Source organism: Medicago sativa, chromosome 7 (assembly GCF_051527215.1).
Source record: "Medicago sativa cultivar Bolivia chromosome 7, Bolivia_mono, whole genome shotgun sequence".
NCBI lineage: Eukaryota > Viridiplantae > Streptophyta > Magnoliopsida > Fabales > Fabaceae > Medicago > Medicago sativa.
This window is the reverse complement of record NC_140755.1, coordinates 73,799,030-73,813,540: the sequence shown is the minus strand read 5'-3', so window position 1 is coordinate 73,813,540 and position 14,511 is coordinate 73,799,030. Positions and strand designations below refer to the sequence as shown.

General features: G+C 32.8%; 2 protein-coding genes across 2 annotated transcripts; one reads left to right on the top strand and one right to left on the bottom strand.

Annotated features, from left to right (window-relative positions):
• Positions 1-88: 88 nt before the first annotated feature.
• On the bottom strand, positions 89-4,871 carry NPU (ATP-dependent helicase/deoxyribonuclease subunit B). The gene is made up of 9 exons (XM_085723525.1): positions 4,641-4,871; positions 4,492-4,554; positions 4,318-4,373; positions 3,529-3,622; positions 3,328-3,388; positions 2,104-2,185; positions 1,222-1,277; positions 590-653; positions 89-473 (listed from the first exon to the last, which is right to left on the bottom strand). The coding sequence occupies exons 1-9, from the start codon at positions 4,779-4,781 to the stop codon at positions 410-412; spliced, it is 681 nt and encodes a 226-aa protein (XP_085579651.1). The 5' UTR covers positions 4,782-4,871; the 3' UTR covers positions 89-409.
• Positions 4,872-8,875: 4,004 nt separating this feature from the next.
• LOC146908337 (putative serine/threonine-protein kinase WNK5) lies at positions 8,876-13,067 on the top strand. The gene is made up of 7 exons (XM_085730934.1): positions 8,876-9,609; positions 10,257-10,522; positions 10,611-10,834; positions 11,006-11,163; positions 11,266-11,560; positions 12,045-12,398; positions 12,470-13,067. Exons 1-7 carry the CDS (start codon positions 9,523-9,525, stop codon positions 12,895-12,897), a joined length of 1,812 nt encoding a protein of 603 aa, XP_085587060.1. The 5' UTR covers positions 8,876-9,522; the 3' UTR covers positions 12,898-13,067.
• Positions 13,068-14,511: the final 1,444 nt, after the last annotated feature.

Below are 14,511 nucleotides of genomic sequence, written 5' to 3'. Positions count from 1 at the left end.
AAGTAAAAAACTTCTAAAATAATAAATATTAATATTGATTTGCAGTGAAGACTTAGGCCGACCAGATAGTAACCACAGGAGAAGAAAATAATCATCTCAAGACGAGCAAAATTCAATAATGAAATTAAGTTCAATGATAAAAGAGTTTAAAACTCTGACTAATATGCTACGTTTTGATTTGTTTTTGTATAGGCTTTTAAGCATTTTTAACTATGATGTTACAGATACAGTCTTCCATATGAATTGTAATATATTCAATATCAACATTTTGTGCTACTCATTTCACAGCTCTTGTCCTCGCGCTCACCTCCATCAAGAAAAGAAATGACTGGTTGGTTCATAACTGTGTATGCAAGAACTCCCCAACACGAACTGATCTTATCAATTTCATTACGAGATTGGGGATGCATCATTCAACTTTTGCTATCTCTCCAACAGGGATGCTGCTTTCACCAACCGTTTCCCTTACAAATCTGGCAATTCAAAATGAAGAAATTATGGGTTTGTTTTTTGGAAAAAAATAAATTATGGTTGTAAATGGACAGCAAAAAAAATTGTTTTCAATAGCCTTGAAGAAGGAATAAAATACCTTTCCAATTTGTCACGTGAAGATTGCAATGTGTAGATTGAGAGGATGAAAGACAGCAAGAGCCCTGAGCATATCCATTGGACAATATTATAAATAAATAGCAGGAACAAAAATGTATTCTCTAGATAAAATGCAACTTGCTCATTTACATAATGATCAAGCCGCCTTGCTTTGAAATAGAATGTTTCAAGTAATTTCATTCATCGGCTAAAACAACCTTAAATCGTATTAGTCAAATCAATAGTAAAAACAAAGTTGTGCTGCAGGTATATCTGTCATCACCAAATTGGTGTGTCTGGGGCAGACGTGGAATATATCAAAATTTGAACTGTTTATTTAAAATTATTTATCTAATTATGGTGAGTGATATTTTATTGGTCTTCTTTATTAGTACCCTCCGGTCTCAATTATAAGCAAATTTTCACTTTTTAGATTCATTAAATAAATTATGTATGTGGTCTATATTAATGAATGTAAAAAGTGACAAATTGTTTATAATTGACACTAGAGGGAGTACAAAACAAATGCGTCACCAATATGAGTGAAATACTCACAAGTCACTTGTCCATGGACTGGTAAAATACCCCATCTTTATAAATATATCAATGAAAGCAAGAATGATATTTATTTACCTGAACCAAATAGAACATAAAATCCTGAAGTTACATCTATCTCGGAATGTTCCTTCCTGAAATACATCAAAATGCAAACTCAGCAATTTTTTCTACAAGCTATAGTATACAAAGTTTAAATGAGAATACTAAATTTCTACAGCATATAATTCAAAGTTCAAATGGTAAAAATACAGAAAGTTTATACATCCATCTTCCACTGACCCAAAACATTTGAGAGTGTGATCACTCCAATTTTAAGAATGGAGAATGCTATTAGGGTCTACGTGTAAATAAATGGACAACAATTGAGTTTTGTACACTGCAAACCAAAACTAAAGAACAAAAAAGATGACTGTGTAATGACAGTAACTTTGCCACAAGAACTACCCCTTAATTTCCAAATTCATTATAAAAAAAGGTTTTAAGTTCCGTCTACTCAAACAATGACGGTGTTCTTGTTCTATCATAAATCACGTCTAACGATAAACAAATTATATCTAAATATTTTTAATGATTTTTCTTTTAGGTTTTTTGGTCTCTCTTTATATTTAACTATTGAAACATCTTTCATCTATTATACCTTCCTTAATGATAAGTCTTTTCAACGTATGTCCAAATCATCTAAGGAGACTCTACCACCCTAATAATTTCACTCCTAAATTCCTAATCCTATCTTGTCTTGCATATTCACATAACCATTGCATCACTCCGGTCATGTACTAGTGTAACACAACTCAAATAAAAATCCAGTTGATTAACACTACTGGAAAAACAAGATTGCAAAGGTAATTAAAAGTCCTAGCATTATAAACCCACTAAATGGCAGATGCTTCATAGAAATAAATCAAGTTCAAAATAAATAAACCAGAGAGAAGGAGCTATAAATCAAATAACACCAACCATGTGTATCGGGCAAGTATATGCTTTGGCCAATGCTGAGCATCCCAGAAGTGTTTACCGATCTCAGGATGAATTTCAACATCTGTAACTCCAACACAAATGTTTTAGAATAATAAAAAACTAAAAATCTGTTATAATAGCATAGCTTAAGTCAATACTGCCTAATATTTCTCTTAAATGTATATGACTAAAGGTATATTGGAATTTATCAAAGTGTAAGGTATCAATTTATTTGTAATTCATTAAATGAAAACAATTTTAGAGGAAACTGGACATTAAAAATAAAATGTAGATAAATTTCATATAAACCTTAGGAACATTAAATAAAAAAGCTTTTAGATCCACAAACAGTATACAAGCACATATTTTGACATTTCCAACACATAACATTGGCAGTAGTTCACTGATTAAAGAATCTAAATTTCTACAGAAATTTAAACAAAGAATGTAGCTCAGTTTCACACACCAGAAACATTCAACTGAATAATAACCAATGTTGTCAAATGTACCGCAATCACGCGTGATTGTGGAGTCGCAGCGTGACGGTGAGGTCAACTGCAACACGTCCGGCCGGAGAACTGCGTTCAAGAAGTGCAGGCCATGGCCATGAATTGCGTCAAAATCGCAGGTTCGCGTCTTCCTTTAGGGTTCGCATGCAAAATTTCTCAAATATCCTTTTTAAATAGTTATGTTTATTTTTTAAGGGTGTATTGGTCAATTTGTATTGTTTCAAATGACCTATTTAATTCTTCTTCACAAGCGCGAACCTGTTCTGCTACTGTTCTTCAGCAAAGCTCTGCTTCTCCTGTTTCTCTTTCTTCTGCAAGCCAACAGTGAAGCCGCTATTCGAGATTAACAAAATAGATATTAACCCCGAAAAAGAGACTTCAAAGCCTCTATACACAACCAAAACAAAGGAACAGAAGAAAACAAGGCCTTCTATTCAAAGGCCTTCTATTCTTCCTCTAGTCCTCCAATGTCCCTTTTCCCTCTTAGCCCATACCTTATATCCTCCCACTAATACCCAAACAGGCCTTTTCTACTCCTAGGTCCATCTTTTTGCTTTATTCCTCTCCTTCTATAAACATAGGTCAGCGGCCCATCAGTCACAAGCAAACGCTAAGAATAATACTCTAGCCACATGTCAGAAAACTCAAACCAGTAAGTAGTATATAAAGAACTTAATTATATTTTTATAAATTGTATTAGAGAAGAACAACGTACAGTGATGTGGCATATCCAAAACCTTTGCAGTGACACCAAGCAGATCAGTTCCTGAATATTTCTGCACGACATTAAGATTCCAATTAATCCATTTCCTAATGTCTGTTTCATTGTTTCGCATCTAAGAACTCATAATATAGTACAATAATTGGCTAAATTGCACAATTTGATATACAAGACCTATCTTAAACACATAATTACCAGTTCTATATCAATCATTGGAACCTCTGTACTTTTCCGATTTACCACTAGAAGCCACGGGATATAAAACTTCTCCCTTCCAACTTGAAATGATCTGCATATAAATTATAAAATAAAATCAAAACGAAACGAAAATTTCTTCTCTAGTTTAAGAAAGGGGACGAGGAAGTCCCAAAAAATAAGAAAACAACGATAGTTTCCCCCATATTGTATAAATAGTACAACTGCCAGAAATTTCATTTCATTGGTTTGTTATTCCTTTAATTTCCTACTACAACCATTCCATTTTTACCGACACGTCTCTCACCAATGCACACTACAAAAAAATCACCATTTCTTACTAGCAAATAACTCAACTAATCAAGCTAAAACTCTACAACCATTCTGATTTGACACACATTTCCTACTACAACCATTCTGAATTGACACATTTTCTCCATATTTCAATTTAATATATTATTCCATTCTAATTATAGTTGGAACGAAAACCTAAACATTCAACTTTTGCATCATGCACCTGAATCAAATAACATTTTTTCAAACTACTACTTGCCTAATGCACTATATAGCAGCGACACTTTTGATCGAAGGCATGTCTAGTGTCCAACACCGACACATGTGATTATAATTTACTTATGACATTTTCTCAAATTATTACCCGTGTCAACCTATCAATGTCCGCGCTTCATAGCTAGTGCATTTCGAACTAAAACGATTTTATGTTTAATTAAAAGTCAAATTATCATAAACCAAGCAAATTCAAACATTGAATTGAAACAAATTTCTCACATTTTATAAGGATCAGCTCCAGTGTAACCCGTTGGCTTCGGTATCGGAATCAAAACCTGCAAATCCAATTCCAATACAAAATAAATTACAAATCACAATAATCATACAGCACAACAAAATAAAATTAGGTTAAAAAACCCTAATTTGACAAAACTAGAAGACGTGTTCGCGTACCTCACGATTCACTGCGAAGATGGGACAATGGCGACCAATCAGATCCTGCCACACGGTTCTCGACTGCAAATTGAAAGAAAAAAGAGATGAAACGGTGTCGTTTGAAAGAGAAATGGAGAAAAGAGAAATGCGCGATTGAAGAGACGAACGGAGTGGTATTGACCCATGCGACTCATGGGGACGATGTCGCCGGGTTTGTAAGCGAGAGAGATTGAAATTATCGACGAGAATAGTAGAAGAAGTAGTAGCGACGGTGGTGAGAGAAGCGGTTTCACGGTGGTTGTAGCCATGGCTGGTAATTAGCTACGAACTGAACTATGAACTCAGTAGATTCAGTTAAAGTTCCGAAGTTGACTCCTATTGTTTGTTTTGGGCTGGTTGATTGGATTAAGGTATAGCCCATGAGTATTTGTTTGTAAGAGAAATCCCCGATTTCACTCCGATTCGTTGTTTTTGTGCGTAAAATTTGATTGGGTTGTAACTTTTTATTGGTTTTTTAGTCAAAGGAGCAATTTCGAAATGTTTATTGATCAACGACCTTGTGTTTGGATGAAGCAATTGAAAATTTTAGAGAATTTAGAATTATAATTAATCTAAATGATTCAATTGAAAAATTTCTTTATTTCTAAATATTTTGGTTTGAATGGAGTAAAAAAAAAAAAATCATTGTTAAGATTTTGTACTACTTTTACAAATTTTAAAAGTTTTGGGTCAAGTAAGAAATTTGAAAAATTGGGACCAATTTACAAATTTTGATGATTTAAATGGGTCAAGTTGCAATTTAAATGAGAATCAACCGGTACAATTTGAAAAAACTATAAGAACTAACTTAACATTCACATTGTATATAGTAAGGAAATCATTTCGAATTTCTAAACTTTAGCTTCTATTTGAAGGTAGGCAATCATGAAGAATAGAATGAAAGTTTGAAAAGTAAAGGAAGATGATCGGTTGTTGATATTTTCTCAAAAGAAGAGGCATGTCACATGTGACATGTTAGAGCTTCACATTGATACGGACAGTTTATGTTGTAAATTAAGCATGAAAGGGCAAGCAATGCACACAACCATAACAACCATTATTACTGATCCAGCTAGTGGGTTCTCTTGGTAACTCCTCCTAGATAGGATCTCAACTAGAGCTGGTCTGCTTAGGCGCAGGAGTATTAGTATCCGTGTTGTTTGTGTCTATGTGGGGGTTTTATCGAGTCAATGGATCATTTTTTTGTTACTTATGGGATGACCTCTAAGATGTGGTATAGAATTGTTAAGTGGTTAGGTTCGATTTCGGTTTTGCTTAGAGACTTTTTTTTTGACAAAGTTTTGCCTAGAGACTTAGTTTGTCTCTTTTGAGAGGTTTCTAGAGGTAGCTCAAAGAGATAAGACTATGCATGATTTTTTTGTTGATTTCACATATGGTAGTGTGGACCATCTGGATAGCCCGTAAGGATCTTGTATTTTATGGTGCGATTTTAGATGTGGAGGAATCGTTTTGATTTAAGTCCATTGTGGTTGGGAAAACAAGAACAATCAGAAACTAAAGGAAATGAAGCACAACGAGTAGAAAGAACCCCTTCGAGAGTCTGAACATTATGCCAATCATTTTGACGTCATTGACTGTTAACTTTGTTTGCCATGAATTGTATTGTGTTCTTGTTAGAAATAAAATAAAATAAAAATACCATCACAATTAACAATTCTAAGCATAGTGATCTGTACTATATCTGTCCCATTCCCAATAGTTTTAACATTATGCATGCAACCTACTTTTATGTTTGTGTTTTAAGCAAATTTCTTGTCATGTGTTTGACGAAGTGATTGCATAAAAATTTTAACTTTGAAATTCATGACATGAATGGTCTTCAACTTTTATGCATAAATAAATGATACGGACAATATGACCTTGAATGTGGTTGAAAAATCTAAGGCATATTGTCAAGTAGACATGATTATACTCATATTATAGTGGAAAATCGTTTAAGTCTGAAAGTACTAGACGTAGCACTCAAGATTTAGGGGGAACCAATATAAATGCTTTGTGTCTATCTCTCTGTCCTTTATTCCCTTAATATTTAAATTGTTTTTCTTACCAATATGTTTTTACCAAAAAAAAATAAAAAGATTTTAAATCAACAAATTTCAAACCGCTATTTCTTGTATTTTTCTCATCTTTCACTACACTAAATAAAAAATAGTTCACCTACATCGAAAAAACGGAACATCAGTTCATATGAACAAAACATTTCTCTTGAACCAGAGAAGCTGATATTCATCTGATGGCCAATTTGTTTGATTTGACAAATGGTTCTTGATCATCTGGTTACCTCCCAAAAGTCAAATCATCTGAAAGAACTAAATTTGAATTATGTGGTCAAGAAATCACTATAAATCATCTAAACCAATTATTATCTTTTGTAGAAGCAATTTCTCTGAAGAACTTTATTGCAAAACTTAACCATCGGAAGATGCAAATATTCTTGAAGATAATAATTCAAAATCCCTTGTAAAGAATCAATTTTGAAATCATCACAAGTGCCTCACCTAGAACAAGCAGTATACCCAAAATCAATTTTCCAAAGTTGTTTGATAACTGCAACAAATTTACAGTCTTTATATAACATTTCTTTTGGAAGTCATTTTTATAAGAGAGATATATGGATAAACAAAAATTGATGGAAATAGAATTAAATCAACTTTTGTTGACCCAAATTTTTTTTGGAAAGGATTTTATTGACCCATTTCTTATAAAAAGAATAGTAAGGAATATATATAATTATCTTATCAATTATTTTACAATTACATTTTTTTTTGAAAGAAAGAAAATTACATTTATGAAAAGAGACATAAATAAATAAGTGGACCAGTAAAATGCAAAAATATATTTAACTTTATAAATTAATTTTTTTAAGTTGAAAATAGAAATTCATTTATTAAAAAATCAAAATAAAAAACTGGAGATATAAATATAACTCACTAGAAATTCATTGATTGAAGGAATGTTTTTTTTTCTTTCATTTCAATTTTTGATAAATTTAAATCAGTGAAGGATGAAGTTTAATTTCTTATGTTAATTTCTTTTCAATTCAAACAACTCAAAAAATATTTTATTTTTAATTTATTATTTCTGCTATTTGTATTCTATGATAATACTCCCCATTTTCATTTCAAAGTAATGTGAAATTCAAATTTAGAATGATTGGTTAAAGATTTTTTGCTGCTTACATTTTGTGTTTCTTTACCTGCAGTGAGTAGTATACTTCTTGATCCCTCCACCACATAACAACAACCGTTGTCTTCGCTTTTAGAAGCAATAGCCAAGATCAATTCAATGTTGGTGTTGATTATATTGACAACAGCACAGTGCAGAGGTTATGCATGATCAATTGGCCATTTATTGTTGTCGTTGTAATATGTGGATAAAGGCCTCATCATTAGGTTCATTATTGGCAAAAAGTGAGCACAAAGCAAAAAACATTACACCACTTGGAAGCCAAATGAGAGGTGCAGACAGAAGTCACACAATCCATTGAGTATGACAATCATATGGATACCCTAAATTTCGGGAGGTATTCGGATTGAATATCAAACTTTGCATGTAAATGCTAACAAGTCTCCGTGTGACATTCTTTAAGAAATCTATGAATAAAAAATTTATCTTGAAAATATAACCTGTTAATTTTTATCAAGTACTGTAATTACACTATTTTTTTTATAAGACTTGTGGTTTTGGTTGCTTAACCATTATTCCTTGGACACTAGTATTTTGGATTCTCCTTAATTTTATGCATACTTGCAAAAAGATGGGTGTTAACATGATGGTTTATCCCCATTAAAAAAATTGTTTATCTATCCACTTTTCTACGGTGTTTAATTGTATATAAAAAAATATATCGATATATATTTGACATATACTATATATATGATCAAATATATTTTTGGAAAATTAAAATAAAATAAGTTCATTTTAAATTAATTCTTAAATACCTTGAAGTTTGGTTTGATACTGATACCCGTAGAAACAATTCTTTCAAAATTTTACTTTTTTACTACAAAGAAGGCTAAAAGCCTTTCAAAATTTTATTCAAACTTTATAATATCCTCAAGTCCCTCTAATTAAAGAGAACACATTGCATTCATACATGCATAGCTACAAAATGAAAGACAACATTTAAATTTTTAAGTTTATATTTGAATAACTTTATATGGGTTATATTATAGATCAAATAAATCAATTGTCCAATAAATTTAAAAAAGATATTTTTTTGCTTATAGTGATCGGAGCTAGAGGGTGTAGTATCTTTCATTACAAGTCACCCACCAACTTTCCATACTTTCTTTTTTCCCTACCGCCATTAAAAGCATACATGAAACCCTTCTACCTTGGGAGTCTCTCTCTTTTTGTCCTTCAATCATAAAACCTTGCTATAATATCCACAAATATTTTCATCAAAGCATGGCCAATTTTTTCTTCAAATTTATAAGCCAAGTTTCTTTCCAATGACTTTATGTAGTCTTTTCATTTTCTGAAGAGACTTCTCACTCTCTTCAAACACACTTTGTCTACAATTATCTATATTACACCAAGCACCAGCTATATACAAATTAATCAAACCCCCTAAGTCATTAATCACATTATGTGGTACGGTCTCATTCCATATCATAATAACTCACAAAACATCATTGTTTTATACTTTAATTACTCACATGTCTGATTTATACAAAACTTAGTGTGTTATCTCTCTCTGTCTCTCTTTTCTTGTATTTTCTTCCTCTTAACACTGTTCAACCAATGGTTACTAACCACGTCTACAATTTTTCACATGGAGTTGTTGAAATGACAATGATGAAACTTAAAGTGTTATTGTTAGTGTTGTCTACTCAAGGCTATTACAACTTGGTGTCTTCTCCTATGAGAGTATATATAACTACATTCTTTTGTTGCTAAAAACTATAAGTTTCTATTATCTAAAATTCTATATTAATAGGCATTATATCTTGGATGGATTAATTGTGTGATGCTATAAATAAAATCATGTACAAGGGGAGATTTTGTACTTCTGGTGGGATTAAGGCTTCCCTTGGATATGTTGAAACCGATCCATCTGGTCGATATGGACGTGTAAGTTCTCTCATCATATACTTATTAATTGGTTTTAGATCGGATACCGAGTTTTAAAAAAAAAAAAATTTACTCTTTGATGTGCTATGCAAAAAGTCATTGAATTGTTTAGAAATGAATTGGTGGTTGTTTCTGCTTCAATTAATGTGTTCAATTAGAACTAGCATGTGTTCTAAATAAGTTGGAAATTTTTATTTAGATATATAGTTGTTTAAATTAAGCAAACAATATAATGATAGTTTATAGAAAAGTGGTATATATGTGGAAGTTATTATTATTTTTCCATGAGCTAGAAATAGATTAAAATAAAGGAGAAAGTAACAAAACTGTGGGATGGGGAAATGTAGAAAGAGACCTAAATAATAACTTTCACGCCTCTAAGTTTATAAACATTGGAAGTTATTTCGAGTTTAGGTCTCTTTCTACGTTTTTAAGAGAGTTTTCGAAAAAGCTTGTGAACATTGGACAACTGCATTAAGGATTTTGATATATTTCATCGGTCTAAACGCGGTCGCAATTGAAGTTGCCTTAATTAGCAACATTTGATCCTGCTACTGCATTCTAAAACCTTGATTTTTACTAGAATACTATTAATTTGAGCAGTTAAATAGAGTTTGTGTGATTTATTATGATTTTGTTACTTGTAGTTCAAGGACGTTCTCGGAAGAGGAGCTATGAAAACTGTATATAGAGCATTTGATGAGTTCCTTGGGATTGAAGTGGCTTGGAACCAAGTCAAACTTGGTGATGTTTGTCATTCACCAGATCAACTTCAAAGACTTTATTCAGAGGTTCATCTCCTTAAGCACCTCGACCATAAATCCATGATGATCTTCTATGGTTCTTGGATTGATATCAATGGCAAAACCTTCAACTTCATCACTGAATTGTTCACCTCAGGCACCCTTAGAGAGTAATCAACCACTCCTTATGTATCAAACGTTCTACTAATTAATTGGCAATCCATATTTTGTGATAACATAACATTTATACATGTATAGGTATAGGCAGAAGTATAAGAAAGTGGATAACCAAGCACTAAAGAATTGGGCACGCCAGATTCTAAGTGGTTTGGAATATTTACACAATCATAATCCTCCTGTGATACATAGAGACCTCAAATGTGATAATATCTTTGTCAATGGCCATAAAGGGGAGGTCAAGATTGGTGACTTAGGTCTTGCAGCTATACTTTGTAGATCCCAACTTGCTCAAAGTGTCATAGGTAATGCCTCTTGATTTTTCTTTGGACTTTTTAAACCGTGACCTAAACCTTATGATCAAGATGTACAAATTGCAGTGATTGTAAGATATTTTGACTGCGAAAAACTTAGACTTGAAATCTACATTATGTTTCTATACATTAAAAACCATGCTTGATGTAACCAATAATCAGGTACTCCAGAGTTCATGGCACCAGAATTATACGAAGAGAAATACAATGAACTAGTAGATATATATTCCTATGGGATGTGTATGATAGAGATGCTTACTCTTGAGTTTCCATACAATGAGTGCTCCAACCCAGCTCAAATATACAAGAAAGTAACCGCGGTAAGCTTAATTGGATAATAAGCACTTTGTTTAATACATTTTTGAATCATTAATTTAATCCAAAGTTTATTCACAAACTTTGTCTAATTTGATGTACTATAGGGGAAGCTACCAAATGCATTTTTCAGAATCAAAGATTCAGAAGCACAAAGGTTTGTGGGAAGATGTTTGGCACATGTCTCAAAGAGACCATCAGCAAAGGAACTATTGTTGGACCCATTTTTAGGCACGGAACAACTTGAATTGTCATTGCCAAACACAACATTATCTAAAAATAAAACATGGAAGCATTTTTCTTTAGGTGATCCAGCAACAAGTACAAATATGACAATCACTGGTTCCATAAGTGAAGAGGATAACACAATTTTCCTTAAAGTACGGTTATGTGATGAAATAGGTATGCACAATTCCTTCCAAACACTTGAGATTAATTTGGAGTTCTAACTCTAGGGAAATAAATAAGACATTTCAATCTATGATAAGAAATTTATATATAGATATTACTTTCCATGAATGATTTCTTAAAATATGATTGATACCATTGTTGTCAATTACTGATTGTGGAAAATAGCGGTTTGATCAAAAAATTTGCTACGCTATAACACTATTTGACAATATTTTGCCCTAAATAGCGCATCATTGTACAATAACACTTTGTTCAAACTCCACTATGCTTTAACGCTATTGCACAAATAAAATTGATTTCATGGCCTAGATCGCCGTGGTATACCCTTTATACATTTGATTTTAATGTCTTCTTGTTTTTTTTTCTCTAATGGAGAGTGTTTTGTGTGACTGATTCTCTTATAGAGAGTCAAATCCAGAAAATTATATCTTAGAACAAATTTAAATGTCTCATTTGAAGTAATTTTTGAATACAGGACAAACAAGGCATATATTCTTTCCATTTGATACAAAAAACGACACTGCTATTAAAGTGGCAATGGAGATGGTAGAAGAACTTGAAATAAGACACTTGGAACCATTAGAGATTGCTGCAATGATAGATAATGAGATATCAACTTTATTTCCAACTTGGATGGGAAATCATGGTAAGTGTGAGCATCAATTACAACATAGCTTTAGCTATGTAGAAGATGAGGATGTTAACAACCATAACCCTTTTGTCTTATCATCATCTTGTCCTTCTTCCCCTCATGATTCTCTCACCAAGTCTCACTCCAAGACCCACTTCTGTGCAAAGCATAGCATGTTTCCTCAAGAATGGAATCAAGGTAATTTTACTTGTAAATCACTTTGGTAAATGATCTGTTTCAAATTTATGAACCATATGTGTATTTTGTAGATTTATTTATAAATGATGATGGAAGCTCTCCAAGCTCAATGAACTCCTACAAATGTTCAAATATCCAATATCATGAAGATGAGCATTGTCCAACAATAGTAGAAGAAGCTAGAGCCAAACATAACAATCTAAAATGCATTAGATCAAGTTATATAGATGAGGGAGAAACAAGTAATTTCGCCAAATATTTTTTGCACCCGAAAATGGACTCTTGTAATGGTTGTAGATGTGGTGACCATGGGACGAACCATCACGGATGGTCGAGGATGCCAAAAAATCATTCAAACATAGAGGAGCATAAGAGCTTGCAGCTTCATCGATCACGACTAATGGAAGAGGTGTACAAGAGACCAATGTTCAACACAATTGCCACTATGGAAGGCATTGGATTTCAATATCCAAAGAGAGGAGGAAGTCGTACTCGCTAAGGATTTATACAAGATTGTAGTTTGAAAACCTTTTCTTTTTTATGGTTTTATGTGTTTGTTGTGTTTTTTTTTTTTTGAAGGATGTGTTTGTTGTGTTGTGTTGTCTTGAATTGCTTTGCTCTATAATGTTTGATGTGTGAAAGTACTTTTAATCTAAGTATATTTGTGTAATAAACTTGTGTTTGTTATTTGATTGGTAGTAAACTCTTCGCCATCTTTCTCATATCTAACATACTCAAAAAAAAAAAAGGGTAACCCGGTGTACTAGAGCTCCCGCATATGCAGGGTCCGGGAAGAGGTCCCACCATTTGGTGTATTGTACGCAGCCTTACCCTGTTTTACACAAGAGGCTGTTTCCAGGACTTAAACCCGTGTGACCTTTCAGTCACATGACAACAACTTTACCAGTTGCGCCAAGGTTACCCCTCATATCTAACATACTCAAATCCTTGAAATTCAAGTGACCAAAACTCTGGTGCCACATCCAGCTATATCATCACCAGTAGTTGATAATAAGCACTGATACTCAACACTATACCAATCTTAAAGGTCATTTGCTTTGACAGTGGTGCCTTTAAGATTAGACTATCTTTGCTATCACATACACCCATAGCTTGTGCTTCCATCTTCATATTGCAGCCTTTCTGCAATAATTGACCAAGGCTTATGAGATTGCTCCTCCAATGCTAATACTATGTGATCAAAATTTGGTGTCAAAGCTCTGAGCACTTTTTCAACCTTCATCACATCAGTGATGATATCTCCATTTTTTTCATCTGGTTTGTCAGGTTGACCAACCTAGCACAATACTGACTCACCTATTCATTATTAGCCGTCGATAAAAGTTCATACTGCCTCGATAGTGTTTGAAGCCTCACCCTTCTTCAACTTTCCATCTACTACATACACCTTCTTTTCAAAGATGTCTCATTTGCAATTTTCACAATCTTTTCAAAGATGTATCCCTAACGCGCACTAATGAATCAAGAACCGTGTTTTCCCATCTTCTTCTTTGCATCTTTGTAAGTTGTTATTTATGTATCAATTGAAGTTCTTGCAAGTGCTGACACACCTTCATCTTGATATATTAAGATCACCTTCATCTTGACGATCCATTGAACGTAATTTTTTCCAAAAAAAACTGGTAAATACGCTGAGAAGTTTCCATTGTTTGAAGTTACCATCGTTCTCCCATTCTTCAAGAAAAATGGTGATCTGGAACCAAATCTTGATGCCAATTTGATAGAACAACTTAATGAAATTAACAGAATTTCGGAATTAGGGTTCTTAAAAGAATTGAGAGGATTAAGAGAGTGAGAGTGATGAGAAATCAAAAACTTTATGAGTGATTAACTAAATGATTACATCATATCCACAAATCTATTTATACACCACAAATTGGTAGTATTTCACTAACTCACTCACCTGCTTGTGCAGCAAGTAACTAACTTATAGCTAATTAACTTTCAAACAAACATAAATAACTTATGAATTAGCATTTATATTTTTCGTTACAATGAATTAGTGTATTCTTTTTTCTTGTGTAGATAGATGAAATGACAAAGTCATTGAATTAGGACTTGTGGACTTTCGAACCTCAGCCATGACGTTTGC

Bases quoted from the DNA above. Each gene is read 5' to 3' on its own strand.
- LOC146908337 (XM_085730934.1), top strand. From the start codon at position 9,523: ATGTACAAGGGGAGATTTTGTACTTCTGGTGGGATTAAGGCTTCCCTT. The intron at 10,523-10,610 runs GTAATCAACCAC...ATACATGTATAG, and splicing joins ACCTCAGGCACCCTTAGAGA to GTATAGGCAGAAGTATAAGA. The intron at 10,835-11,005 runs GTAATGCCTCTT...ACCAATAATCAG, and splicing joins ACTTGCTCAAAGTGTCATAG to GTACTCCAGAGTTCATGGCA.
- NPU (XM_085723525.1), bottom strand. From the start codon at position 4,781: ATGGCTACAACCACCGTGAAACCGCTTCTCTCACCACCGTCGCTACTA. The intron at 3,623-4,317 runs GTGAGAAATTTG...ATTTATATGCAG, and splicing joins GGAGCTGATCCTTATAAAAT to ATCATTTCAAGTTGGAAGGG. The intron at 474-589 runs GTATTTTATTCC...TTGAATTGCCAG, and splicing joins TCACGTGACAAATTGGAAAG to ATTTGTAAGGGAAACGGTTG.